Genomic DNA, 27,384 nt, shown 5'->3' with positions numbered 1-27,384 from the left:
ACACATTCATTTCCCTTGAGATGCTGTGCTTTGCCCCTTTCCAAGCAGTACCTCTCCATCCAAGTGATGCAGCAGGACACTCATGTTTGACAGCACTATCGCTGGGATTTGTTCAGCCAGTTCTGTGAGAAAGGCAGCATAACCCTTCACTCCGGAAGCATCTCGAGTCAGATCTTGTGGACATTTCTGGCCAATCTCCCTGCACAAAGGAAGAGTCAGTGTCCAAGGCTGCTGGGGATGGAGGGGGCATGGGCTTGGAGAGTTTCTCACCTCAGCAACTCTCCCACCATGCTCTTCATGCCATACTCTGTGGCCCACAGGCTCACAGCTCCTGCAAACACTGGGGCTACATGTTCAAAGTGCTGCAGCATCTGTGTGATCTTCAGAGTTGCACCTGCCAAACCAGAGGAGGGGAAAAAGGGTCAGAGGATACACGAGGGGGTCCCACATCAGGAAGGGGAGATGACAGACTCACTGAGCATGTGGTCATAGTGAGTCAGAGCCACAGCAAGTAGATGCATTACTGCCTCCCGCATGGCCCGATGCTTCTGGTGGCTGATACTGGGTTTCTCCAGAATGCGGTAACAGCTGCCAGTCACTAAGCTGAAAGGAAAATAGGGAGAGAAGGAGACCTGACACTAATCTGACAGCCCCACCAAAGAGATCTGAACTGGCAGAGCCTGTAAGTTTCCACCTCCTCACCCCGGGACAGAACAGGGCAGAGTGTTGTTGCTCAGGCTCCAACTTCCCAATGTCCTAAGCAATGAATAAGGCCCTGTGTAAATTTCATGGACTGCATGAAATTAGCCCAATGCCATGGTTTTTCCAACAGCAGGGAGACGCTCCTACCTATCTATGGAGGCTGTAGCTGTTCATCATGGGCTAGCGGGTCAGTTCCATCCTGGGGAGCAGGGGCAGGTGGAGGTATCAACACATGTCACCAGGTGGTCTGGCTCAGCCAAGCCCAATTCACTCCACCCTAGGCCATCATTGCTACTTCTTGTCTAGCCAGCAGGGAAAGGGGGTAGCACTGAGAACACCTCTCTCATGTTGGAAAAAAAAAAAAAAAATCACAGCAGTTTGAAAAGGGTGGGAGAAGGGGGAGAGAGACTCAGGAGCCATGCCTGTCCCAGGAAATTCAAACATTTACCCATGACACTGCAGTGAATTGAACAAAAAAGATTTTTCTCAGGGCCTTAGCAGTGAGGTGTCCATGCTCATAGATCCCTCAGCACTGGGAATGGTTCCCAAACTTTTTCCTTGGTTCAGTCTTACCCTGACCTCCTTACTCCCCTGAGGTTTACATCCTATAGATTGCCTTTGAATGAGGTGGGACAAACTGATTTACCTACTCCTCTTACAAGTCAGCCCTTCCAAAAGTCTCCCACATATAGCTCACCCCCTGCAGCCATTCCATCCTGCCTTCCTCTCCCCAACATTCACTTCAACCTTTACCTGATGAATTCCTCCTCCACCACCAAACCACACCACAGTCGACGGAGGTTCAGTTGCAGCAACTGTGTTAACAGCTGTATGAGTGGCTGCCTCTCCTCCTCCCAGCAGAAGCCTGAGCCCGTGGTGCGGTTCTTCTTGCTCTGAGGAGATTATGGGTATTTACATCAGGCAGCATTCCCTTTTAAAACCGGAGGCAACACTCAAGCTTTACAGTAATGAAACCCTTGCCTCAAACCTGCCAGGAACCAAAGGGCTACACCAAATGGAAGCAGCTGCTTTCCTCTAATATGCGGGGGGGGGGGGGGAGAGGCGGCATGTCCTGTCTCCTGAAGCTGCTGCCCATAAGCAATTCTTAGAGGTGCATGTACCACAACCTGCCTTTCCTCATGTCATATTGGCCTGCCCAGTATCCATATGGGAAATCCCAGCTATGCCACTGAACTGATATTGCAGTTCTCTGAGGGGACATCAGTGAGCACGAACAAAGTTGAATGGAGTCCAGTAAGTTTATGCATCTCAATTTTCATAAAATCCACCCCCAATCCCGCATACATACCTTCCCACTGGGATCTAGCCCTGCCAAGCCACTCTTGCAGGAGTCTATTTCAAAGGCCTCCACTAGATGTGTCAGTACATAGCAGTTCATTTTAAGAGCATTGAGGTGAATGGTGCGGTCTGAAGGGCTCAGGTCAAGATTATCCAAGATGGAGGAGAGGTCACTGGAGTGACGGGACACCACTGCAGGGTGAAAAAGCATAAGCATCACTACCCATACACACCCAAGCACCCACTTCCCTTGTAAGAAATTCACAGCAGCCATCAGATTACCAAAGAACTGTGCTCATGCCTCACCAGCCATAATTTGGGCTACACCCTGTGACCCAGGACCCAGAGATGCTAAGTTTACCCTGTCCCCACATCCTGCCCAGCTCCTAGGACCACTTGCTAGGGGCAGGCATATCTCCTGCCAGGAATGAAATGGAAAATGGGACTTCCTGTCGGTCTGCCCTTACAGCGAACGCACACGACTCTGCACTGCCTGCCAAGATTACAGACCTGTATCAGGGATGGGTGAGGGTGCAGCCCGGCCAATGGGGTCACATTTGCCTTCATTTCATCATAAAGCTGCAGGGAGGAAGCAAACATCTCACCATCCCCTCCACAAGGGGAGAAGGGTCCTCATACCTACCTTTCCCCATCAGCTCCAGGGCATCCTCCTTGACTGCAGCATTTACGGATCGGAAATGGCTGTGAGGCAGACAACATATGACAAAATACAGGATGACCACTGGCACTAGGTCTAGTTCAAGGTTGTAACACAAGAGTCTTCAGAAGCAACTCTAGACTTGTCTTCTAAACCCAGTCCTCTCCCAACCTGCCCACATTTGTGACTAGAGGGCTCAATTTATGAGAAGGTTCAAATCGGTTCCGCAGAGAGTTTCCCTGGAGAATTTGGAGACAAAAGAACTAATCTAACTGATTTTAACTCATTGATGGATTTACCTGTAATTTCTCAGAAAATTCAGTACTCAAAATGTATGTGCTAGAGTTTTGGGAGGATACACTATATTCTTCCTCAGGTAACGGACTGAACACCTACATTAAGAGCAAAACTCTTACTATAGTGCATCAGCACCTCCAAAACAGGCCTCTACACGTACACAAAGATTTCAGAGAACATTTTAAAATGTTATAAACAAAATGTAAACAAAAGAATGGATCTAGGTGAGCAATCAGAATTTATTGCTTATTGAATAAGCTTATTAAGCAAATACCACTTCACTTCTGAGTACCAAACACTTAGCTATGGTCTGGAAATGCAAATTATTTGAACTAGTGAGAGTCTGATATTGTACGAACACAAAAAGTTACAAAAGACAAAGGCAATGCAAAAAGTTATAATATGGTAACTAAGGCCTTGTCTAGTTTTTGCCAAGTATAGGATACCATTATATACCCCTTATTGACAGAGCTATGCCAGCAAAAGTTTTGCAGACCTAGACTAGTACAAATCAAGAGGTTTTCCCACTACAAACTATCCAAACTGCAAAATAAGCTGACAAGCAATTTTCACTCCAGCCTTAAGACTGAATTCACATACACAAACCATCACTCAATGCTATTTAACAACCAGCCACCCAGAAAAACCAAATTATCCTGTAATAAACTCAAAACAGCTGTATCACACGTGCACACACACATCAAAAGGTGTCAGTTTTGTCCTGATGTTGAAGGGGGGGGAAAAAAGGAGAGAGAGAGAAACAGAGACAAAATGGCCTACCTAAAATATTGGTGAGATAGGAAATCTGTTTCCTGCCCAGCTGTAACAGTCCCTTTCCTCCAGGAACTCCCAATTCCCAGCAGTGAGGTGTCTATGCTCATAGATCCCTCAGCACTGGGAATGGTTCCCAAACTTCTCCCTTGGTTCAGCTTAACACTTTCTCCTTCCCAAGATAGCATTTGCAGTAACCAGTTAAACAGTTAATGTTTATGTTATTACATTACTAACTAGTATCCCAGTGGGATAACCATAGGGTGGGGATGGGTTTATGCCACTCACAGCATCAGGCCCCACTGCACTCAGGAAGACGAGGCATCTATAAACGGACCTGGCCAGGGGCTCAGAACCCTGTGGATGAGAAGTTTGCAGGGACAGGGGTGTCCAGCTCAGTCAGATGGGTACAATTGTGATGTGCAGGCCCAGCAGTGCTTAACTGACCTAGCCCCATCTGGATACCTCTGCAGACATACCCAGGACTCTGTTCTCCTGAACCCTTGGTAGGAGCAAGAGCAGCAGTGCCCACTACCACTGATCATCATCCCTGAAACCCATGACCAAGCCACTCCCCCTCACCCCCGCAAGTCGGGGTATACTCACTGGAGCAGACTGTAGAGGGTGTCAAAGTGCTGCAGGATGGCCAGTGGCCCCTGCACCCGGAATGCCTCCCGGAATTCTGAAGAGACGGGGAGACACAATTAACACAATATTGCCAACTGCAAGAGATCAAAAATCATGAAACAAATGCCAAAAAGTCATGAGATTGGCCCCACAAAATCATGAGATTTAAAAAAACAAAAGCTATTAAACTTTTTTTTTAGCCTCTTGATTTTTTAACTCCCCTCCACTCTTTTGGCTATATGTAATAATTTCAGGATGAAAAGACAACCTTCAATGGACAGAAAATGGACACCCCTCTCTGGCAGCTCAGATAACTCCACTTATCCTCTCCTCACCCCTAAGATGTGGGAACAGACATCCATTGTCTATTACTGTCTGGACTCCTCTGGTTACCTGCCTCACTGCCTGAAGTGTCCTCCCCCAACCTCTTCCCTGGATCCAACAGCATCAGGTCTCTGACTTGCTGGCTCCCCTGGGGCTTCTCTTCTGCTTGGATGTCAAGTAGAGGAGAAGTCCTAAGACAGTGGGAGAAGGTAAGTGTTGTAGCAGAGCTCAGGGCCCCAGATCCAGTATCAACATTTTCCCAACTCCCCACTCTACTGACTTCTGCTGCCCCAGGACACTCTCTCATTACTACAGGACCATACATGAAGCACAGATGCCAGTCCTCCCTAATTTTCAGTAATCCTCTCAATTTTTTACATGTATTTACTAGGGCTGTCAATTAATTGCAGTTAAGTCATGCAATTAACTCAAAAAAAAATAACCACAATTAATCACAGTTTTAATTGCACTGTTGAATCCCAATTGAAATTTATTAACTATTTTGGATGTTTTTATACATTTTCAAATATATTGACTTCAATTACAATACAGAATACAAAAATATACAGTGCTCTCTTTATATTATTTTGATTACAAATATTTGCACTGTAAAAAAACCCAAGAGAAATAGTATTTTTCAATTCACCTCATATAAGTTCTGTAGTGCAATCTCTTTATCCTGAAAGTGCAACTTACAAATGTAGATTTGTTTTTGTTAGGTAACTGCACTCAAAAAACAAAACAACAAAACTTTGAGCCTACAACTCAACTTAGTCCTACTTCTTGTTTAGCCAACAGCTAAGACAAACAAGTTTGTTTACATTTATGGGAGATAATGCTGGCCGCTTCTTATTTACAATGTCACCTAAAAGTGACAACAGGTGTTTGCATGGCACTTTTGTAGCCGGCTTTGCAAGGTATTTACGTGCCAAATATGCTAAACATTTGTATGCCCCTTCATGTTTTGGCCACCATTCCAGAGGACATGCATGCATGCTGATGACACTTGTAAAAAAAAAAAAAAAAAAAAAAAAGTGTCAATTAAATTTGTGACTGAACTCCTTGGGGAAGAACTGTATGCCTCCTGCTCTGTTTTACGCGCATTTTATCGTATATATAATGTTACAGCAGTCTCCAATGATGACCCAGCACATGTTGTTCATTTTAAGAACACTTTCACTGCAGATTTCTCAAAATACAAAGAAGGTACCAATGTGAGATTTCTAAAGATAGCTACAGCACCTGATCCAAGGTTTAAGAATCTGAACGGCCTTCCAAAAATCAGAGAGGGATGACGCGTGGAGCACGGTTTCAGAAGTCTTAAAAGAGCAACACCCTGATGCAGAAACTACAGAACCTGAACCACCCAAAAAAGAAAATAAACTTTTGCTGGTGGCATCTGACTCACATAATGAAAATGAACATAGAATCTCAGGGTTGGAAGGGACCTCAGTAGGTCACCTAGTCCAACCCCCTGCTCAAAAGCAGGACCCATCCCCAAATAAATCATCCCAGCCAGGGCTTTGTCAAGCCTGACCTTAAAAACTTCTAAGGAAGGAAAGGTTTCAGAGTAACAGCCGTGTTAGTCTGTATTCGCAAAAAGAAAAGGAGTACTTGTGGCACCTTAGAGACTAACCAATTTATTAGAGCATAAGCTTTCGTGAGCTACAGCTCACTTCCTCAGATGCATATCGTGGAAACTGCAGCAGGCTTTATATATACACAGAGAATATGAAACAATACCTCCTTCCACCCCACTGTCCTGCTGGTAATAGCTTATCTAAAGTGATCATCAGGTGGGCCATTTCCAGCACAAATCCAGGTTTTTAACTTGGATTTAAACTTGAAGAGTGGTCAGTTTGGATGAGCTATTACCAGCAGGAGAGTGAGTTTGTGTGTGTATGGGGGTGGGGGGGATGTGAGAAAACCTGGATTTGTGCAGGAAATAGCCCAACTTGATTGTCATGCACATTGTGTAACGAGTTGTCACTTTGGATGGGCTATCACCAGCCGGAGAGTGAATTTGTGTGGGGGGTGGAGGGTGAGAAAACCTGGATTTGTGCTGGAAATGGCCCACCTGATGATCACTTTAGATAAGCTATTACCAGCAGGACAGTGGGGTGGGAGGAGGTATTGTTTCATATTCTCTGTGTATATATAAAGCCTGCTGCAGTTTCCACGATATGCATCTGAGGAAGTGAGCTGTAGCTCACGAAAGCTTATGCTCTAATAAATTGGTTAGTCTCTAAGGTGCCACAAGTACTCCTTTTCTTTTTAAGGAAGGAAATTCCACCATCTCCCTAGGTAACCCATTCCAGTGTTTCACCACCCTCCTAGCGATATAGTGTTTCCTAATATCCAACCTAGACCTCCCCCACTGCAACTTGAGACCATTGCTTCTTGTTCTGTCATCTGCCACCACTGAGAACAGCCTAGCTCCATCCTCTTTGGAACCCCCTTCAGGTAGTTGAAGGCTACTATCAAATCCCCCCTCATTCTTCTCTTCCACAGACTAAACAATCCCAGTTCCCTCAGCCTCTCCTCATAACTCATGTGTTCTAGACCCCCAATCATTTTTGTTGCCATGCGTCCCTCCGCTCTGCTTTGGATCGTTATCTAGCAGAACCCATCATCAGCGAGGGCGCGTTGTTTTCGCTGATACCAACTAACACGGCTACCCCTCTGAAACCTACCACAAACGGTTGGAGAGCGCAGCCAACTTTCCCAAAAGCAGCCTCACTCCCACACGCAACCAGACCGTCGGGAGATGGCGCCCATTTTGCTGGCTTCAGCCCCATTGACAGCAAAGGGAGATGGCGGCCATTTTGAATAAGGGAGAATCCGTTTTCATGAGACCAGGAAAAACACTCCCAAAATTGCCAGTCACAATCATAACGTGAGAGGCGGCACCGCTACTAACCGCACAGCCCGGGGGTGGGGGGGGGAAGAGGAGAAAGAGCCGCGCCTCTTACCCGCCAGCTGCACAGCAACCTGGGCTAGAGACAGCACCTCCTGCACCACGTACTGCGCGGGACCCCCGCTCCGGAGCAGATCGCCCGGGGACAGGGGCAGGTGGAACTCCCAGGGGAGCGGCGACGGCATCTCCCGGCTGCCCAGGAACAGGGCGGCGGCGGCACCTTGCCTCCCTACCCCAAGAGCCTCCTCCCAACGGTCAAACCGCGCGGCGCCCGGGCAAGCACAATCACCCCCAGCTTCCGCCTATCAGCGCCCGCGGAAAACCAGGGAGCCAATCACAGCACAGACCGCTTTGCTCACCTCCATCCAATTACCCACCTCCGAACAGCAGAGTTCCCGTCAACTCTTCCCGCATTCGAATTACAACCGCCTCCTTGTTACCGGCGCCAATCAGAGGGCGGTTGGAACCCAACAACCAATCACACCCCAGAGGCTCCTTCCACCTCTCAGATCTGGGCCGCCCAACGCCTGGTCCGTGGCGCTGGTAAGGCGGGGGCGGGGGCGGGGGCGGGGGCAGAGGGTTTGAATCTTTCGAGCCCGGGCTCGTAGTCAGGGAGGGGCGTCCGGGGACAGCACCTGTCGTTGCTTTGGTCTGGACCCGTGGCCAGGGATACCGGGTGCGTCAGGACAGGCCGCGTGGGGAGCGGTGCATTGTGGGAAGCAGCCGCCGGTCAAGATGGCTGCGTCTCGGCGGGGCTTGGGCTGCCCCTAAGTCCCTCGCTCCAGTCGGGCCTGCCCGGTCTGTGCCCCGTGGTTCCTGGGGGAAGGGAGCGGGGAGCGCATGCCCGGTCGTCCCGCCCTGGCTTCGTGGGCTCTGTCGGGGCCGCTCCGGTGACCGGCGCTCTGTCTTTGCAGGGTGGACAATGGGGCCTCTGCTGCAGCTGGCAAGATGGGGCCTCCTGGGCCGTAGCCTGTCTGTGCTCCAGGCCGCGAGGAGCCTCCACTGTGGTGAGCGGGGCACGCACCCTGACATTGTATTGCCCTCCCGGCCAGGCAAGGGCGACCTGCAGGGTCAGGCCCTTCTACTGATAATGTAGTTCTTCAGCTATCTTCTCCGTTTCAAGGGGTCTCCAGCTGGATCCATGTGAAGTCGCCCCCTGAACCTAAAGAGGTTGATCGCTGGACAGAGAAACGAGCCTTATTTGGGGTCTATGACAATATAGGAATTCTAGGTAAGTGACCAAGTGTGGGTCTGAAGATGTCACGGGAGAAGGGAAAATAACTGGAACTCCAAATCAGGGGGTCAGGAGAGTAGAGGTTAGTCCTACTCTGGGGCTGGGGAAAATGTAATGGTGTCAGAATGAATTGAAGTTGATGGGACCTGGGGCTAACATTTCTGCTACCCTGGGTTTGTTTTCCTGTTACTTGCATCTGTTTCCCACTTACCCCTTCCTCCTCAGGAGACTTCCACATTCACCCCAAGGACTTGATCACAGGGCCCAGGTGGCTGCGAGGCTGGAGGGGAAATGAGCTACAAAGATGCATCCGCAAGAAGCAAATTGTAGGACACCGAATGTTTGAACAGGATTACAAGAACCTTAACAAAAGGATCAGGTTCCTATACAGACGCTTCAACCGCACTGGAAAGCACCGCTAGGAGCAGACCTGTGAGAGCTAGCCATGTGCATCCTGGAAGGAATGGCATTCTGGGTCTAACAGGTTTAACACCTGGAGCTGTGCACAGAATGGGGTGTTGTAAAATCATAATAAACTGAAAAGGAGTACTTGTAGCACCTTTTCTTTTTGCGAATACAGACTAACACGGCTGTTACTCCAAAACCTATAGTAAACTAAGTTTCTCTTCCACAACCACCTTCTACTTCTGGTCTCACTTGAAGCTCAGTTCCAACCCACAGACCCTCCTGCTTGTCCAGTCCTGAGCTCCCTTTGTACACCTTTGCTGATTATTCCTCCTCCTCCACCACCACCCTTAAATTTATCTTCTTACTGCTTCCCTTAGTTTGGCTCCCCATCTTCCTCTATTGCAACCCCTCCCTATAGTATCTGGTTTCCAGCTTCATAGTTTGTCACACCAACCTTAATATTGAAATGACACAAAACATTAAATGTTTTCAATTACCAGACACAAGCACTCAAACAACCTTAATTCCATTTTATAATTCTCCCAGAGAGTTGCAAGTCTGTCTTGTATTCTCCTTCTCCACTGATTCCCCATCTGCTACAGCTCACAGTTTAGTCATCTGTCTTTCAGAACCCTCCAATGAATTGTGACTTGAGTAATGCTGAAGTTACCTTAACAGCCGAGAAGTGAAGTTGCATTGAAATTTGTCTTTAAAGGATGATTAATCCTTTTAATACACACTACTTCCTGTGTTTAATCTCTACATTTAATATACACCCTGAACAGGTAAATTTTCTTAGCCAAAGGTTACTAATGTAACTTAAGCAGGTGAAATTTAGAGAAACCCTTTTTGAAATTTTCCCTGAAGTCAGGTTGTTATCAGGCTCTTGTAGGAACAGCCCTGCTGGATCAGAGCTGGGGTCAAGAGTGCTTTCTCACAGAGGGGCCAGTACCAGATCCTTCAGAGGCAGGTGCAAGAAACCTGGTGTAGGCAGATCTGTGGTACTCTGTCCCCCATTAGTTCACATCCTGACTTCTCACAGTTAGAGATGGGCTGAAACCAAGTATAAGATTTAATAGCCCTTCCAAAAAAAATTATTAATGATAACTAGATATTATTCAGTGCCTCTCTGAATGTTGCTAAATTCCCATCCCCACTCTACTCAGCTCTGTCCTTTGGTGCATCATCTCGTAGCTGTGTGGGGAGTTACAAGGGGAAGTGAGAGAGACAGGATGGATGAGTTTATATCTTTTATTGAACCAAATTCTGGGATTGACATAGCTACAACACTGCGTACAGTAAGGGGATGTGAGGCAGACTTGTGGTGGGAAAGGGAAAGAGGGTTGTGGACACAGTTGCCAACTTTCACATGGTAAATAAGCACCCCGATTTTCACAGTAAACTAAAAATGAAGCTAATTCCATTTCAAAACAAGCCAATCCCTAAGAACCCCAACACTCTATGTGACTAGATCCCCTAGTGTGCAGTCTGGGACTGGTGGGCCTGCTGGGCACCCCTGACTCTCTCACCCTGCTTCCCCCCCTTGCCCCTGCTTGCCAGGAGCTGATCAGAAAAAAAGAAGCATAAAGCTACAAGCCAAAAACTAGCCAACAAGCAACTCACAAGCTAATTAAGCCAAAAACAAGCCCAATTTCTGTAGTTTTTTTTTGCAGGTTTAGCATGTCTGGTTGTGGATAGGGTCTTGGGCTAGTGGATGCCAGTTTTTCTGTAATGAAGCATCAGCAGTTCATTAGCTTCGCTGAAATTTCTGCCATAGGGAGCCCCTGATGTACCAAAGCCTCACTGGAGACACAGAGCTGAATGAGGAGTTCTGTGGTGTCCCAGGAGGAGCAGTGTTGCTTTGAGAAGTTATTGCATCAAGAGTTAGCCTCGGTAAGGAAGTTGTGACAGAAGAACTGAGTTCATTTCCCTCCTTCCTCCAGTTGTGGGGATAGCAGTTGTGACTGGAGAATTGAAACTGGAGTAGCAGTGCTCTCTTGGAGGAAGTTTTAGCCGGTGTTCTGGCAGAGAGCAGTAGTTTCCATTCTGATCCAGTGGGAGGCAGGAGTTGGAAATGTTTGCTGCTTGGTTTGTACCCCAGCATGGAACACTGCTGAGCCCTTTGTCTGCAGAGGGACATAATGGAAGAATTCTGGCCCCTAGGAAGGTCAGCAATACGTCTCTAGTCAGGTGACACAGGGCTGTCTCCTTAGACCTGGCTACAACTTTGGCTCTTACTCTGCCTTGTGTACCTTCATGCCTTGATGGAAGAGCTTGAAAGCACTGCTCATATGGAGGCTACAAACCCTATCAGAGTGCTCCAGAGGTTATGTCTACACTACGGACTTTGTGCTACTGTAAGGTCTCCTGTGTAGCCGCTCTATGCCAGCAGGAGAGAGCTGTCCTGCCAACATAGCACTGTCCATACCAGCACTTTTGTCAGTGAAACTTACGTCAGTGAGGGGGGGGGGTGTTTTTTCACACCCCTGGTGGACAAAAGTGCTAGTGTAGACAAAGCTTTAGAGTTTCTGACCATTGCTGCTGCTTCAGCCTATAAGGCATATGCTTGAGCTATCAAATTCTGCTATACAAAATATGGCTCCAGCAGCAATGTATTGACTGCTCAGCCTACCTGCAGCTACCCACTTTTTGCTTCCCCAAATCTCCTGTATTCCTTCTGTTCCACACCTCTTGTCTCTTTGCTTTCCCTTTCTAATCCTATCAGTTTCTCCTAACTTGTTTCCCAAACTTTTTAACCTCATTTTATTAGTAGTTCATATCCTGTCATTCTAATAAAGGATGGTGTGTTTGTGGGTCAAGCTATGAACATGCTACATCTGCTCTTAACCTGTGCCGGGATATAGAAAGAACCTCTCCTTTTCCCTTGATGGGATGGGGTAGATTGTACCTCAGCTCAGGTTTAATCTTGAGAATCTGTGGAGGACTGATGGTAGAAAACACCTGTGCCACATGCACACTAATCATGGGTGTTCCCAGGGCTGTTGCAGAGGCACTGGGATCTTTTTCCAGATACGATGGTTGATTGTTAGGAACTGAGCTAACTGTCTTCATCATCTACAAGATGAATGCAAGTCCTTCCAGGGGCTTATTCATTAAATCTGTATCATCTGGAGGCATCCTAGTTATGGTTCCATCTTGATTTCCACTTTGGTGGGACCTTAGCCCTGTAACTACACCAAACAATTCTTGAATAAATTGAATGTTAGTGAAACAGCATTAGTGAATCTTTTAAAGGGAATGGGTAAAATAAAGGACATATCTCCTCCCAAAGCATAACTGCTTTTAGTACTGTGACACAACTCAGGGTTTTCTGATTTTTTTTCACAATCTCTACACAACAGATAAAATTTGTTAGTAGTAGATGGAACTGCAAGGTGGCATGGCAAGGAGAATCATAGGACTAGAAGGGACCTCGAGAGGTCATCTAGTCCAGTCCCATGCACTCATGGCAGGACTAAGTATTATCTAGACTGGGGGTTGGGACCCCTCAGGGGGTCGTGAGGTTATTACATGGGGAGGCTATCAGCCTCCACCCAAACCCCGCTTCACCTCCAGCATTTATGATAGTGTTAAATATAAAAAAGTGTTTTTAAATTATAAGGGGGGATCGCATGCCCTTGGTGAATCCATGCTGACTGTTCCTGATCACTTTCCTCTCCTCTAAGTGCTTCAGAATTGATTCCTTGAGGACCTGCTCAATGATTTTTCCAGCAACTGAGATGAGGCTGACTGGCCTGTAGTTCCCAGGATCCTCTTTCTTCCCTTTTTTAAAGATGGGCACTACATTAGCCTTTTCCCAATCGTCTGGAACCTCCCTGATCGCCACGAGTTTTCAAAGATAATGGCCAGTGACTCTGCAATCACATCAGCCAACTCCCTCAGCACCCTTGGATGCATTGCATCCGGCCCCATGGACTTGTGCATGTCCAACTTTTCTAAATAGTCTTAACCTGTTCTTTGAGGGCAGCTCACCTCCTCCTCAGACCGTGCTGCCCAGTTCAGCAGTCTGGGAACTGACCTGTCTGTGAAGACTGAGGCAAAAAAAGCATTGAGTACTTCAGCTTTTTCCACATCATCTGTCTAGGTTGCCTCTGCCATTCAGTAAGGATCCCATTTTCCCTGACCTCCTTCTTGTTGCTAACATATCTGTAGAAGCCCTTCTTGTTACCCTTCTCATCCCTTGCTAGCTGCAATTCCAATTGTGCTTTGGCCATCCTGATTTCACTCCTGCCTGCCCGAGCAATATTTTTATACTCTTCCCTGGTCATTTGTCCAATCTTCCACTTCTTGCAAGCTTCTTTTTTGTGTTTAAAGAAAGGAAGGAAGTTTCCATTGTTTGGCACATACAGCTGATCTGAAGTGCCATGCAGTGCTAGCTTTTGGGTAACAAGCATTCTCACAATGGCAATGAACCTTTTCAGAACATTTTGCCAGTCAAGAGACTCTGATGCAATCTTCTCTTGATGCTGATCATTGATGGTGGCCTTTAACCTTAGTCTCATCTCAAGCTCTTTCCACCTATGGACTGCTCTCTGGTGATTTGGTGCCTTCTCATGGCATGCCAGATTTCTAGCCAGATTTTTCCAGTCCTTTGTTCCTATAGAACCCAATGTGGCTGGAATGTTAGACTGGAAGAGTTTGCAACAAAAACAGTATGCAGAATTCTGGGTTTTTGAGTACATAAGCCATGGCCTCTCCACTTTGTCACCATTGGGGATTTCATGCCAGTAATGTGTTGGATGGAAACTTCTATTTTCATTGTCTTTGGGGAACATGAAGTTTTTCACTTGCTGTGGCCCATGCAGTACAAGGAAGTCCCTCAGGCTACTGCTTAAGTGGGTCCACAGTCCTGGATCATCTAGACTTAAGGAACTAAACTCAGCAGCAGCTGTTTCTTGTGCCTCCATCACACTCTTCTCTGATCTACACTTTTCTTCAGGAATGTGCAGGGTTACATCCATTTGAGATGGAGACATGGGTGCTGCAGTAGCTGCCAGGTCACCTGCACTCTGACTAATTGGAAGATCAGGCATCTCCTCACCACTCACATACTCACTGGGGCCAGAAGGCTCACCGTGAACATTTGTGTCTATGTATCTCAGGAGAGCTCCTTCCTGCTTAGCTAGAAAAACTTCCTGTGCTTTTTTTCTTTTTCTGAATGCTGCCTCAGAGGGGTGTTTTCTTCTTTCATTCATGACAGCTGTTCTGTGCCAGGTATAGTAGCTCTCAACACTCTACTGAAGGGGACAAATAAGCAGGCTGGTAGCAGGGCCTCAGCGTCTTAAGGGCCTAATTGGCTCCTACTACAGTTGACTGCCTGTTCTCCTCAAGTGGGTTCAGGGAAGCAGCAGGAAACAGGAAGCGCCCTGAGAAGCTGGTGTTAATCAGTCCAGGCTCCAGGGGGTGCTAGAGAGGTACCTAAGAGGCTCCTCCTCTCTCTCTCTCTCTCCCTGCAGCTCCTGCTGCTTTCTGTTATTCCCTCTTCCCTTTTCTGCGGCTTGCCTGTTATGTCTCTTGTGTCCTCCTTCCTCCAGCACAGCACTCCACCATCTCTGTGCATCTAGAGCAGAGAGAATACATACGCACCAGCAGCAGACACAATTTTCTACACTCTGAGTCCAAGTGCCTCCCCTCACTCGCCCAGTCTGGTACCTGAGGCAGCCACCTCAGTTCGCCTCATGGTAAGGCCAGTCCTGTTTCCAGGTACAGAAGTTAAGCTGACTGGTCTGTAATTCCCTGGGTTGTCCTTATTTCCCTTTTTATAGGTTCGCACTATATATGCCCTTTTCCAGTCTTCTGGAATCTCTCCCATCCTCCAGGACTTTTCAAAAATAATCACTAATGGCTCAAATATCTCCTCAGTCAGCTCCTTGAGTATTCTAGGTTGCATTTCCACAGGCCCTGGTGACTTGAAGGCATCTAACTTCTCTAAGTAATTTTTAACTTGTTCTTTCCCTATTTTAGCTTCTGATCCTACCTCATTTTCACTAGTATTCACTATGTTAGACATCCATTTGTCACCAACTTTCTTGGTGAAGACCAACAAGGAGTCCGGTGACACTTAAAGACAAACAAGTTTCATGTTCTCTGTGTATATAAAATCTCCCCACTATATTTTCCACTGTATGCATCCGATGAAGTGAGCTGTAGCTCACAAAAGCTTATGCTCTAATAAATTGGTTAGTCTCTAAGGTGCCACAAGTACTCCTTCTCTTTTTACGGAAATGGACTAACACGGCTGCTACTGTTAAGGAAAAGTTAGCACATGTGACTCCATTTTGGTTTGGGGCCCACCATTGTCTACAAGCAAGCACATCATGCACCAGGAGGAGTGTTCCTTTGACACTGCATCCCTGTGAAAATCCTCCTCCTTGTCTCAAGCCTGCCTTGACTCCCAGTATCTGTTTTTTGTCAGTCTCTAACTCCCTATCTTCTGGCCTTTGATGTGAGGCCTCCCATCCTGATAATAAAAGTTACTGATGCATGGCTTTAGGACCATGCTGTGTAATTAACATACTAGTTTAGCACGAGGAATGCACCAAGCAGGGATAGGTGGTAGATAAGAAAAGGGTTTGTTTATTGGCTAAGGTTTCCGATGCATGAGGGCAACATGCTTTGCTAAAAAGTATAAAACCTTTGTATAATCTGTATTCGGGGTCCCCTCCTGGCTAGCAGGGGGGCACCACGCTCGAGCATAATAAACTTGGTGTTTTTTGGGAACTCTGCAGTTGTGGACTTTGTTTATGTGCCTCAGCCTAGATTCGAACTGTGCGTGACATATCAGGTATAATTCACCGCATTTGTGTGCGTGACCTATCAGGTATAATTCGCGGCATTTGTGTGCGTGTCCTACCAGGTATAATTCGTAACAGTTTTGGCGACCCAGATGGGACCCTAGGCTCGCCCCAACAAGCCAGACTACACTCCTCCTCTCGGACAGCTCCAGCCGGCACAGGGTGAGTTCACCTTTGAGAACCCCGAGGAGGGGGGGGTGTGAGCTGTCGCTTAGGCGATAAGGTGGCACATTTGGTATCCTTTTGGTAGCCCAGTATGGGTTCTGGGCAGAGTGTAAGTAAGGGGACCCCTTCGGCTGAAATTCTCGAGAATTGGGAGAATATTTCTGGTACCCATGGGTTAGGTAAAAAAAAAAAAAAAAGCTGTAATCTTGTGCGAGGTTAAGTGGCCAGCACTAACAACTCAAACATCTTTTGAATGGCCACCAGATGGTTCCTTTGCTGGGGAAAAATTAACAGTGCTTAGGAAAAGGTTGGAGAACAAAGCTCCAGCCCAGATGGATTATTGGTATGTATGGGACAACTGGGCTTATGCGCATGCGAAAGGACGTCCTCTTTCCTCCTCCTTTTCTTATTCATCTCAGGGGTCTCCAGCTCCGCTCTGTGCTATGCCTGCTTCTGCTCCTCCTCCAGCTTACCCTCAGCTTTCTGACTTAATGCCTGTCACCTCCTTGCTTGTCAATTAGCCGTGCTTTCTGTCCAGGTGACAAGCCTCATGGGGAGAAGACTCGGGTAGCCCTTGTAAGTGAGAATATTTAAAAAAAGAGACCAGGAGGGCTGGGGGCTAGTTAAGAAGCCCACCCTCCTTGTTAATTTGGTAGTGAAACAAAGCTGGTGCTCATGGAAGGGACAGTTTAGAGAGAAAAACAGGATCAGGCCCAAGCGGGCAGGCAACAGATAGAGAGATTGAAAAACTGGTTGGAAACTTGGAGGTCATAGTGGAAAAAGAGGAGTAAATAATTACAGGAATGGAAAACGTAAATCCCGGAATAATACTTGGAATGGTAAAATCTAAGTTAATTGGGTGTCGTTTTGGGAAATAAGCAAGTAATTTAAGAAAGGAAAGTAAGAAGTTAACTCTGTAGTTGCTGGAAAGAAGTAAGCAGTTGAACTTTGTGAAATACTGGAAAGAAAAAGAATTCTTTGTTTCTTTGCAGCCATTTTGGAAAAAATGGGCCCTTTTCCAAAGAAATGCAATTATACAGTGCTACCTAATTAATATCTTATTAGGCTCCAAGGGGCTACAATAGGTGGTGTCTTCCTTTTCAGGTCGCTGTGTGTTTAACAGCAGGAGTTAAAATAAAAGGCAATCAAAAGTCTGGTAAAGTTTATTGTGCCCTTTTTAAAGTAAGAATCTTTAAGCTGTGGATCCAAAAGCAAGCCGGAAAGCATTTGTTTTAATGTAAATTACCTAACTGATAAGGTAGAAGCCACTAAAACCTGGGCTGCCTATGAAACAAATACAAAAAATATGTGTAATTCCTCTGTTTTGCCTGCAATTAACAAGGGTATTTATATAAAAAGGAAATATTTTAAGCAATGACTGACTGTCCAGAAGGGGTAGATCTATGTTATTTTTGTCTTTCAGAAAATCAGAGAAAACTGATGCCAGCTAAAAAGCAATTCAACATCTCATGAATTTACTGGCACGACAGGCGTTCTGTGGTCTATGTGTCCTGTCTTGTGGTGTTTGTCTTGTGGCCAGAATTGCTGTGTTTAATTTTTCATAGGACAGTTTAGTTTAAAACTAAATAGAAGGGTTAAATCAAAATGCAGATACTTGTTTTATTCAACTTGGAATACAAAGAGTTTGGATAATATCAAAAAAATGTGATATACTAAAGTTTAATACATTTGCTTAAGTAAAAAAAAAAATTTCATTGGCAAGATCTTGTAATTGAAAAAAATTGTTGTTAAAATTCGCACACCAACAGTCTTTGGAAACAATGACATGAAAGGTTAACCCACTCCCCATATTATACATGAGATCCTTCTGGCTACCTCACATTTCTAGCCAGAGGGCTGGGGAGGAAGAAAAGCTATTGGACACCAGAGGTTGTACCAAGTGGACTCCTCAAAAGTGGGTGTGCTTGTCCTGGCTTGTTGCTCCACAGCTCTGTAATAAAGTCATTTTCCTAGAAGGGTGTATGTGGCATACATTAAACCATAAGATTAAAGTGCTGTATAATGGGCAATGTACATGTGTTCATTTTTGAACAAAGGTGTGTGAGTGAAAAGTAAAAGTTTCCTTTGCAGGTTAATAAAAGCCAAGAAGGGGAAAAGAAATAAAACGGAGGATGAGCTAATTCAACGCTGTAGCTGGCAGGCTCGGTCCAAAGATAAGATGCTGGCTGCCCAAGGACACTACTCACAGCTAGAATTTGGCTAACAGCCAAGAAAGAGGGGGGCTTGAATGTGCCCAAGCAGCTGTGAGATCTGCAACACACTGCCAGACATTAATGAAATGTGTTAGGTCTCTGTATTCACAGGTGAAAAGAGTCCTGCTTCAAGAATGCTGAGCAAACCTGCCATTTGTTAAAACCAAGTAACTGGGTCTACATAAAGGTCCATCAACAAAAGACTACTCTGGTCCCATGCTGGAAAGGCCCGTATTAAGTCCTGCTAACTACCAACACCGCTGTGAAGTGCCAAGAACTGACTGCCTGAACCCATGCTTCTTACTGCAAAAAGACCCCTCCACCTCAAGATGACTTCACTTCGACTACTGATCAGCCTGTCCCTCCTTCTGGGTTTTTTTTTTTTTCTTTCCTCCTTTTGGACAGCAGGGAAAGGACAAGGTGAAGTGCTAGTAACCTCTCCCTTGTCCACTGACAGAGCTAACCTGCATTCAGTATTTGCTAAAGAAACCAAAGCACTACAGGGTGACGTGCTAGTAATCTCTCCCCTGTATAATGCAAAACCATGACTGTTCCAAGAGAGAAGAAGAAACGCCTGCTCTGCTGAAACCACCAAGATCCAAGGATTCCTGACTGCAAAAGACACTGAAAATTGGCCTTGGTGGCAAAGACGGAGCATTGTACATTGGCAGGGAGGCAGTTGCGGGATGTATTCTTGCGAATGTGCAGTGAAGTGGTGGGGTGGGTTTATTCCAGGGGCTGGAATCTGTGCTTGTGGGCAAGTATAAATACCAAAAACTCCTTACAGCCACGAACATTACTCCCACCATCTGCCACCACTCCTTTGCAGGTAAAGGTTCCTGGATCCATCATAGCTATGTTAAGTTGGCGCTGGGACCCCCACCTGACCCTGACAAGCCATTGGACGAGCCACTTCACAAATGAACACCACGACCAACCCATGGACTAAGCTTTCCAGCTATTGGGACCTTTATAGCCCACCAGGACTTCTTGTGTTCCTGTTTATCGGACTTACATTGGTGGTGTTGTTTTTGTATGGTATAAAGGAGGATGCCGACATTCGTATGGTTTGCCTGGGGGGTTCCTCTCCCTATTCCCAAGTCCAGTACAAGGATGGGAGGGCAATAACTTCTTGAATTTAACCCGCGCTATCAAACAGGGTGTAAATCGAACGCAGTATTGGATTTGTATTCATACCCCCACATATTTGAGTCAGGGGGTCCTGTTGGTAGGTGTACCTATCCCCCTCAATCGAACACTCCAAACTAAGCTATGGGCAAACACTACATTTAACTGGAATGTTACAATCCAAATACGGTCTATTGATATGGTGGCCCAGGGTAATTATGCTTTATGTGTGTCATGACGTAAGGGCATAGAAAATACAGTTTTTGTAGGAAATTTTGTGGGGTGTAAGGACACCACCCAAATCAGGTCTGGTGCGGGAGGCCCCTCCACCTACTCCAGGACCCTGTGGCCAGTCCCCCAGGGGTCTGGCTGGTATTGGTTATGCAATCCCACAGCCTATAAGGTTCTCCCAGCAGGATGGTGTGGTACATGTACCTTAGGGGCTATAGTACCCGCCATGACAGTACACCAGAACCTGACTCGGGGAGAGATCCGCAATCTAGTATGGAGGGACCAACGAAGTATTCCTTTAAACCCCCTTTCTTATCGGCCCAAAGGCTTTCACTCCTTTGTGCGTTGGTTTCTGCCATGGTTGGGAGTAAGCGAGCTAAAAAAAGCTATAGTTAACATTTCAGCTGCTTTGGAACTAATGGCAAATGCTGCAGATGCTCTATCTGCCTTTCAAATTGAAGTAACTCAGCTATCCCAAACTACATTGCAAAACCGTCTAGCCCTGGATTATCTTCTTGCAAACCAGGGCGGGGTTTGTGCTCTGGTCAACTCAAGCTGTTGTGTATTTGTAAATCAGCACCATAGGGTAGAAACTGACATCCACATCCTCCAGCAACAGGCAGCCCTATTTCACCACGTCAGCCTTGACACTACCAGCGCCGGATTCCAGGAGGTCTGGGACTGGCTACCAGATGTGGGGACTTGGGGACGGCGTATTTTGTATTTACTTTTTTTGACTGTTATTGTTTTTGCGTTATTTTTTGTATGCCTGCAATGCTGCAGTATGTGCTGTTGGCAGTTGCTAACCCTGCAGCGCGGTTACTCAGCCCCGATATAGCTTACTGATGTACAAAAAAAAAAGGGAGGACTGTTAAGGAAAAGTTAGCACACGTGACTCCATTTTGGTTTGGGGCCCACCATTGTCTACAAGCAAGCACATCATGCACCAGGAGGAGTGTTCCTTAGACACTGCATCCCTGTGAAAATCCTCCTCCTTGTCTCAAGCCTGCCTTGACTCCCAGTATCTGTTTTTTGTCAGTCTCTAACTCCCTATCTCCTGGCCTTTGATGTGAGGCCTCCTATCCTGATAATAAAAGTTACTGATGCATGGCTTTAGGACCATGCTGTGTAATTAACATACTGGTTTAGCACGAGGAATGCACCAAGCAGGGATAAGTGGTAGATAAGAAAAGGGTTTGTTTATTGGCTAAGGTTTCCGATGCAGGAGGGCAACATGCTTTGCTAAAAAGTATATAACCTTTGTATAATCTGTATTCGGGGTCCCCTCCTGGCTAGCAGGGGGGCACCATGCTCGAGCATAATAAACTTGGTGTTTTTTGGGAACTCTGCAGTTGTGGACTTTGTTTATGTGCCTCAGCCTAGATTCAAACTGTGCGTGTCCTACTAGGTGTAATTCGCAGCAGTTGTGTGCTTGTCCTATCAGGTATAATTTGTAACACTACTCTGAAACAAGTCATTAAGCACTTCTGCCTTTCCACATTTTCTGTTATTCCCCTCCCCCCCTTTGAGTAATGGGCCTACCCTGTCCTTGGTCTTCCTCTTGCTTCTAATGTATTTGTGGAATGTTTTCTTGTTACCCTTTATGTCTCTAGCTAGTTTGATCTTTTTTTTTGTGCCTTTCCAATTTTCTCCCTACATACTTGTGTTATTTTTATATATTCATCCTTTGTAATTTGACCATTTCCATGTTTTGTAGGACTCTTGATTTTTAGATCATTGAAGATCTGGCTAAGCCAGAGTGATCTCTTGCCATAATTCCAGTCTTTCTTCCACAGTGGGATAGTTTGCTCTTGTGCCCTTAATAATGTCTCTTTGAAAAACTACCAGCTGTCTTCAGTTATTTTTCCTCTTAGACATGCTTCCTATGGGATCTTACCTACAAACTCCCTGAGTTTGCTAAAATCTGCTTTCTTGAAATCCGTTGTCTTTATTTTGCTGTTGTTGCTCCTACCATTTCTTCGACTCATGAACTGTACCATTTCATGATCATTTTCACTCAAGCGGCTTTCCACTTTCCTATTCAAAACCAGTTCCACCCTATCTGTCAAAATCAAATCTAGAACAGCCTCTCCCCTCCTAGCTGTCTTCACCTTCTGAAATAAATAGTTGATCTCTATAGAGTAGGAGAGGCAAATGAATCCACACACTGGAGCCCTGCACCAGGAACCACGGCTAATGCTTGGGAGAGGAAGGGTGTGTGGCAGAAGTTTGGCTAGTGTCACCTGCCGCTGTGGAGTCTCCCTCTGAGTCACGAAGTGGGGGGGCGGGCGATAAATAGGCTATGTCAGTATTCCGCATTGGGGGGTGGGGCGACAGTCCTTAGCCCCAACTTCTCTCAGGGCTGAACCACTTTGCTGTGCTGCGGCGGCGTCGGTGCACCAGGCTGTGATGCGGGGGCGATTATTGTTTTCAGTCTGATGCGGCCACACGCCACCGCTATGATGACGTCTTGCTGCAGCTGATGATCTCCGGCCGCAGCTCGGCCCTGCAATGACGGCGTCTGCTCCCGGCTGGATTTTCTGCGCTTCTTTCTCTAGTTTACAGGGTCCTCTTCTCTCCCGTGTAAACACTCATCATCCGGCTCCCGCTGCGCAGCTTCCCCTAAATTCAGGCCGCGGGGCCTCGAGGGGTTGCCTCGCCACGCCCATGCCAACCGTCGGCTGCAGGGGGGAGGGGTTAATCGCCCTTTAAAAGGGGTGGGCGTGGCCTGAACGCGCGGTGGCGCGAGGCCAGGGGCGGGCACGGTGCTCGGTCCGGGGAACGGGCCGCGAACGTTCTGAGCGGGCCGGAACGGGGAGGCTGCAGCTCACTGCACAAGGGGTTGGAGCGCCGCCACGCGGCGCTTGGCGGGAGCTGGGCTGTAGCTGTTGGGTTGTGCGGACCGAGGGGGAGCGGCGGGACTCACAGGGTGCCGAGGCTGGCGCTGAGGGAAGCGCTCGGCCGCCGGTGTGAAGGGACGGTTGCAGACAGGAGGGGGCGTGGCCGTGTGCTCTGGCGGCGTTGGTTTGGCCAGGGTGGGCGTGGTCAAACATCGCCAGACTCTAAAGGAGGGGGCGGGGGCGCGGCAGCCGAAAGTCCAGGCAGGCGGAGGAGCGGAGCCGGGGTAGACGCGGAGCTCTGAGTGCGCGTCCTCAGCCCGGCGCAGCGCCGAGCCATGTGAGTATGGGGGTGGGGGGGGGCGCGGCGCTGGGGCGGGCGCAGAGCCGCGCTCCCCAGGGTGCCGGCGCCGAGTGGCGCATTGTAGCAGCTGTGGCTCCGCGGCCCCTGAGCGGGGATTGGGCGCTGCCCCGTGCGAAGTGGTGGCAGCGGCCCCGATCTCTGCTGCAGTCTCGCCTGAGGCTGAGCAGCCTGCAGGGAGGGGAGGCTCCTCTGGCCCGCAGGATGGGCCCGCCATCTCTCTGGGACAGGGGGGCTGCCTGCGTGCCACCACCGGCCGCCTCTCCCCGGCTGCCTCAGGACTGGCCCCCCTCCCCTCAGTTGGTGGGAGTCTCGGCTGGCACGACATGGCCCTTCCTGCACCTCTGCCTCTGTCCCATCAACGTCTGTGGCCAGACCCGCCCCGCACAGCGGCCTCTGCACTTCTCCAGCCAGTGCTCACGCCAGCCTGCCCTGCTCTGCCCGGCCAGCAGCAGCAGCCCGTGTGTCGTGTCTCGCCCCCAGCAACCTTCCCGTGGCCCCCGCAGTCCCCGCCCAAGCCTCAGGGGCCGGGGCTCTCTTGCTGTGCAGGTGTCCTAGGCAGAGGCTCCACCATGGAGTCCCATGTTCTAGGGGAGTGCCTGGGGATCCTGCTTCGTGCTCCCCCGCCCATGAGTGGTGTCTGTCGGGCAAGGCACTAGGTGGGTCTGGCTCCATGCAGCTGAAAGTAAGAGGTGCGTATGAGGGGAAGGGCGGGGGTAGCGTCTCTCTGTCCAGGTTGTAATGGCGTTTGGAATGGGCTCGCCTCCCCCTGTAGAGGCTTGTCTAGGATTCGGAGGTGGCTTGTCTGCCCTGTGAGGCCCAGGGAGCTGCTCTGAGAGTTGCCCCCCCCCAAAAAAAAGAGAAAAATCTGCAGGCTCTAGTTGTCCCTGCTCAAGTAGTGGGGTGGTGCTGGTTAGTTTCTTGGATGATGTGGGAGGGGAAAGTTTGTCGTGGTCCTGTGCGATGAATGCTTCAAGTAGCTGCAGTCCCCGGATTGGCTCCCTAGACAGGGAAATGCAGCCTTGATTCCTAAATGGCAGAAATCAGTTAAAGATGACTGTGGGGGCAGCAAGATACTTGTGTTGTCCAGCTGGGCAGATCTCAACAGCCTGCCTTGTGATTCCAGTCCTGCATGCACACGTGCAGGTTTACTGCTAGATTCAATTCCCTTCCCTCGCTTCTGTTTCTTTTCTTTAAAGTTGGCCCTTATTTGTTGTTGCCTGGCATTAGGCAGCTACGTGCCATAGAATCATAGAAATGCAGGTCAGGAAGGGATCTTGAGGTCAAGTTAAGTCCCCTACACTGAGGCTGGGACAAGTAAACATAAGTCAGGTCCAACCTGTTTTTAAAAACCTCCAGTGATGGGGGATTCCACAACCTCACTTGAAAGCCTATTCTGGATATCTCGCCTGACTCTCCCTTACTGCAGAGGAAGCCCATTATTACTTTTCCTAGCTCAGTGGACATGGAGAACAATTGATCACAAATCTCTAACATCCCTTAACATATTGGAAGCCTGTTATCAGGTTCCCCCTCACTAGTCTTCTCAAGACTAAACATACCCATTTTTTTAACCTTTCCACATAGGTAAAGTTTTTTTAAACCTTGCCTTTTTTGTTGCTCTCCTTTGTATTCTCTCCAGTTTGTCCACATCTTGTGCCTAGAATTGGACGCAGGACTCCAGCTGAGGCCTCATCAGTGCTGAGCAGAGTGGGACAATTACCTCCTGTGTCTTACATAAAACACTCCTGTTGCTAATGTCATTCTGTGATATATTCTTTTTTGCAACTGCATCACGTTGACTCATTTTCAATTTGTGATCAGTTATAACTCCTAGATCCTTTTCAGCAGTACTACCACCTAGCCCAGGGGTGGCCAACTTGAGCCTGAGAAGGAGCGAGAATTTACCAATGTACATGGCCAAAGAGCCACAGTAATACATCAGCAGCCCCCCATCAACTCCAGCGCCTGCCAGCAGCCCCGCCAGTCAGTGCCTGCTGCAATCAGCTGTTCCGCATGCGCAGGAGGCTCTGTGGGGGAGGGGGAAGAGCGAGGGCATGGCAGGCTTGGGGGCAGGGGCCTTGAGGGAAGGGGTGGAATAGGGTCAGGGCCTGGGGCAGAGCAGGGGGTTGAGCAGTGAGCACCCCCTGGCACACTGGAAAGTTAGCATCTGTAGCTCCAGCCCTGGAGTCAGCACCTGTGCAAGGAACCGCATATTAACCTCTGAAGAGTTGCATGTGGCTCCAGAGCCACAGGTTGGCCACTCCTGACCTAGCTAGTTATTCGCTATCTTGTAGTTGTGCATTTGGAGTTGTGAATTATATCTACTACATCACGCTTGGTTTTTAGTGAATTTCATCTTGTTGAATTCAAGCTAGTTATCCAATATGTTACAGTCACTTTCAATTCTAAACTTATCTTCCAAAGTGCTTGCCACTCCTCCCAGCTTGGTATCATCCATACATTTTATAAGCATAATTTCAATGTCATTATCCAAATCATTAATGAAAATATTCAGAAGTTCTGGACCCAGGATTGACAACCTCCCCTCACATGGAAACTCACTACATATCCTCTCCCAGTTTGAGATCCTGTATCTGTTCTTGAGCTTTTTCCTGGCTTTTCAGTTTGGGACTTGACTTCTGAGTTCTGTTTTTCTCTTAAATCTGAGGTTCATAGATGGACCCATATTACTCTGTTGGGTATGTCTCCTTGTCTCATCAGGTCTGATCCAGCTCTGCAATCTGCTCCTGGGGCCCCAGAAGGGGGTGCTCTTGGTGGGGGTCCCCCTGGGCCTCCCCCCAACATGAGTAGTAACCTTCGGCTGCAGCAGTCCCAGGCCCAGATGGAGGAGGTAAGTCTCATGAGCTTGGTCTCTTACTACTAATTTGTATTCTCATAGTGTCTAGGACTAGTATGATGGACTAGAATCTCGTTCTTGCTTTTTTTGCCTCCCTCTGTGCCAGTGGTAACACATTCTGCTTTTTTTCCTTCTTCTTTTGCAGGTGGTGAGCATAATGAGTGTGAATGTGGAGAAAGTGCTGGATCGAGACATCAGGCTGACCGAGATGGATGGCAAGGCAGAGGCACTTGAGGCTGGTGCCTCAGTGTTTAAAACTAGTGCAGGAAAGCTAAAGAGGAAGTACTGGTGGAAGAACTGTAAGGTGAGCCTCCCAACCTTCCAATGAGGCCAGATCTGAAGTTGTTCCATGTCTCCCTCTGCTGCATCCAGAGGCCAAGGAGTGTGTGTGGCGGGGGGGGGGGGGGCACATGCAGGGTCACATGCCTCCCCGGATTGCTCAGTCACATGATGCAGCAGGGCCCCTCCCTGTAGAGCAGCTGAGCCAGCAAGCCAGGCATGGAGAGGCAGAGGCAGGAGTTGCAGAAAAAGTTGGGAGCTGCTCTGAAGCACTGCGGGTTTCCCTGGGGTGGGGTGGGGTGGTGTATGACTTGAGTCTTTCTGAGGTGGTGACCCTCCCTCTCTTCTACCCCCTCTCCCTGCTCCTTGTCAGCAGGCACAAGTAGTCTGTGACTGCATCAAAGTGAAGCTGGGGTTATAAGACAGTTGAACTTTGTACAGTTAGGGTTGTGGTTTCAGCATGAAGCTGCCCCAAGCCCTCTTTGGAAGGCAAGGTGCACAGGAAGGAGAATGACCTGGATCTCTTCATACCCTCCCTGAGGGATTGTGGAGTGCAGCCTTCCACTAGATCCCTGCTGCTTCCTCACTGCTCTGCATGAGAGGCCTTGGGGACTGATTGCGGGGGTGGGGAGAAGATTAGAGATTGGAATCAATTGGGTCAGCATCGCATCCATGCCCTAGGATTTGAGGAAAACTTGCTGTGCTGCTAATTAGGATTTGCTGCTCCTCCTTCTTTGGAGATTCCTGATCCAACCTGGACGTTCATCTCTTGGCTGTTGAAGCAGGTTTGTGACACTGGGGGCTGGAAAGAGGAAATGTTGTTTTGCACCAGGCCGTCCTGTATGGAAGGACTGGAACTCTGAGCTTTCTTGTCTCTAGGGTGTGGATGAGATGCTTTGGCAGTACTCCACCCCATAATAACCCCTTCTGAGAGTATTAACCCTTCACCATTTTTCTTCCCAGATGATGATCATGCTTGGAGTGATCTGTGCCATTGTGATGGTGGCGATTGTACGTAAGTACCATATGGAATCTGAATGGAGGGTCAGGGAGCCCCCAACTCTTGGAAAATGCCACCTTCTCCCTTTTGGTTAAGGGACTGAAGGTCTGGGAGTACTCTGCATGTTCAAATGGTAGCTTCTGCCTGCTGGTTAAGGGAAAAGGTACCTTCCCAATGCCTGGTGAAGGATGGAGTATCTGGGAAACTCCACAGGGAAATGGTATATTAAAAATAGCGCATAAAGGACCCAGTCTGAGA

General features: G+C 47.9%; 3 protein-coding genes and 1 non-coding gene across 31 annotated transcripts in view; 2 read left to right on the top strand and 2 right to left on the bottom strand.

The window, feature by feature from the left end:
• Positions 1-8,036, bottom strand: part of NCAPD2 (non-SMC condensin I complex subunit D2) — a 59,622-nt gene extending 51,586 nt beyond the window's left edge. For 4 of the 10 annotated variants that reach the window (XM_073310915.1, XM_073310922.1, XM_073310936.1 and 1 more), the window contains exons 1-8: positions 7,651-7,907; positions 4,334-4,409; positions 2,645-2,703; positions 2,012-2,193; positions 1,456-1,595; positions 476-603; positions 271-394; positions 52-199 (exon numbers count right to left, since the gene is read on the bottom strand). In XM_073310915.1, the coding sequence (XP_073167016.1) occupies positions 52-199; positions 271-394; positions 476-603; positions 1,456-1,595; positions 2,012-2,193; positions 2,645-2,703; positions 4,334-4,409; positions 7,651-7,780 (987 nt within the window). In that variant the 5' untranslated portion in view covers positions 7,781-7,907. The other 6 variants (XM_073310887.1, XM_073310870.1, XM_073310906.1 and 3 more) reach the window with 6 other exon arrangements.
• LOC140905656 (small nucleolar RNA U85) lies at positions 2,270-2,581 on the bottom strand. The gene has a single exon (XR_012156901.1). It is a non-coding gene; the product is annotated as a small nucleolar RNA U85 (small nucleolar RNA).
• MRPL51 (mitochondrial ribosomal protein L51) lies at positions 8,032-9,378 on the top strand. Of its 3 annotated transcripts, none has more exons than XM_073311215.1 (4): positions 8,032-8,138; positions 8,510-8,602; positions 8,719-8,826; positions 9,055-9,378. In XM_073311215.1, exons 2-4 carry the CDS (start codon positions 8,518-8,520, stop codon positions 9,249-9,251), a joined length of 390 nt encoding a protein of 129 aa, XP_073167316.1. In that variant the 5' UTR covers positions 8,032-8,138; positions 8,510-8,517; the 3' UTR covers positions 9,252-9,378. The 3 variants fall into 3 exon arrangements, with proteins under 3 accessions (XP_073167316.1, XP_073167301.1, XP_073167306.1); XM_073311200.1 differs by lacking the exon at positions 8,032-8,138 and adding an exon at positions 8,171-8,271; XM_073311205.1 differs by lacking the exon at positions 8,032-8,138 and adding an exon at positions 8,303-8,393.
• A 13,177-nt stretch (positions 9,379-22,555) lies between these two features.
• VAMP1 (vesicle associated membrane protein 1) overlaps positions 22,556-27,384 on the top strand; it is a 127,751-nt gene continuing 122,922 nt past the window's right edge. For 5 of the 17 annotated variants that reach the window (XR_012154863.1, XR_012154859.1, XR_012154858.1 and 2 more), the window contains exons 1-4: positions 22,562-22,966; positions 25,712-25,841; positions 25,993-26,151; positions 27,090-27,141. Coding sequence is in view for 10 of the 17 variants with exons in the window: in XM_073311168.1 (XP_073167269.1) it covers positions 22,965-22,966; positions 25,712-25,841; positions 25,993-26,151; positions 27,090-27,141 (343 nt within the window). In the remaining 7 variants the exon portion in view is untranslated. The other 12 variants (XR_012154851.1, XR_012154850.1, XR_012154852.1 and 9 more) reach the window with 6 other exon arrangements.

Source organism: Lepidochelys kempii, chromosome 1, assembly GCF_965140265.1.
Source record: "Lepidochelys kempii isolate rLepKem1 chromosome 1, rLepKem1.hap2, whole genome shotgun sequence".
NCBI classification, from domain to species: domain Eukaryota; kingdom Metazoa; phylum Chordata; order Testudines; family Cheloniidae; genus Lepidochelys; species Lepidochelys kempii.
Note: the sequence above shows the minus strand (reverse complement) of the source record. Positions and strands in the feature narration are given on the sequence as shown.

Excerpts from the sequence above, each read along its gene's own strand:
- MRPL51 (XM_073311215.1), top strand. The coding sequence starts at position 8,518 with ATGGGGCCTCTGCTGCAGCTGGCAAGATGGGGCCTCCTGGGCCGTAGC. Across the intron at positions 8,603-8,718 it reads CGCGAGGAGCCTCCACTGTG|GGGTCTCCAGCTGGATCCAT; the intron begins GTGAGCGGGGCA and ends CTCCGTTTCAAG. Across the intron at positions 8,827-9,054 it reads TGACAATATAGGAATTCTAG|GAGACTTCCACATTCACCCC; the intron begins GTAAGTGACCAA and ends CTTCCTCCTCAG.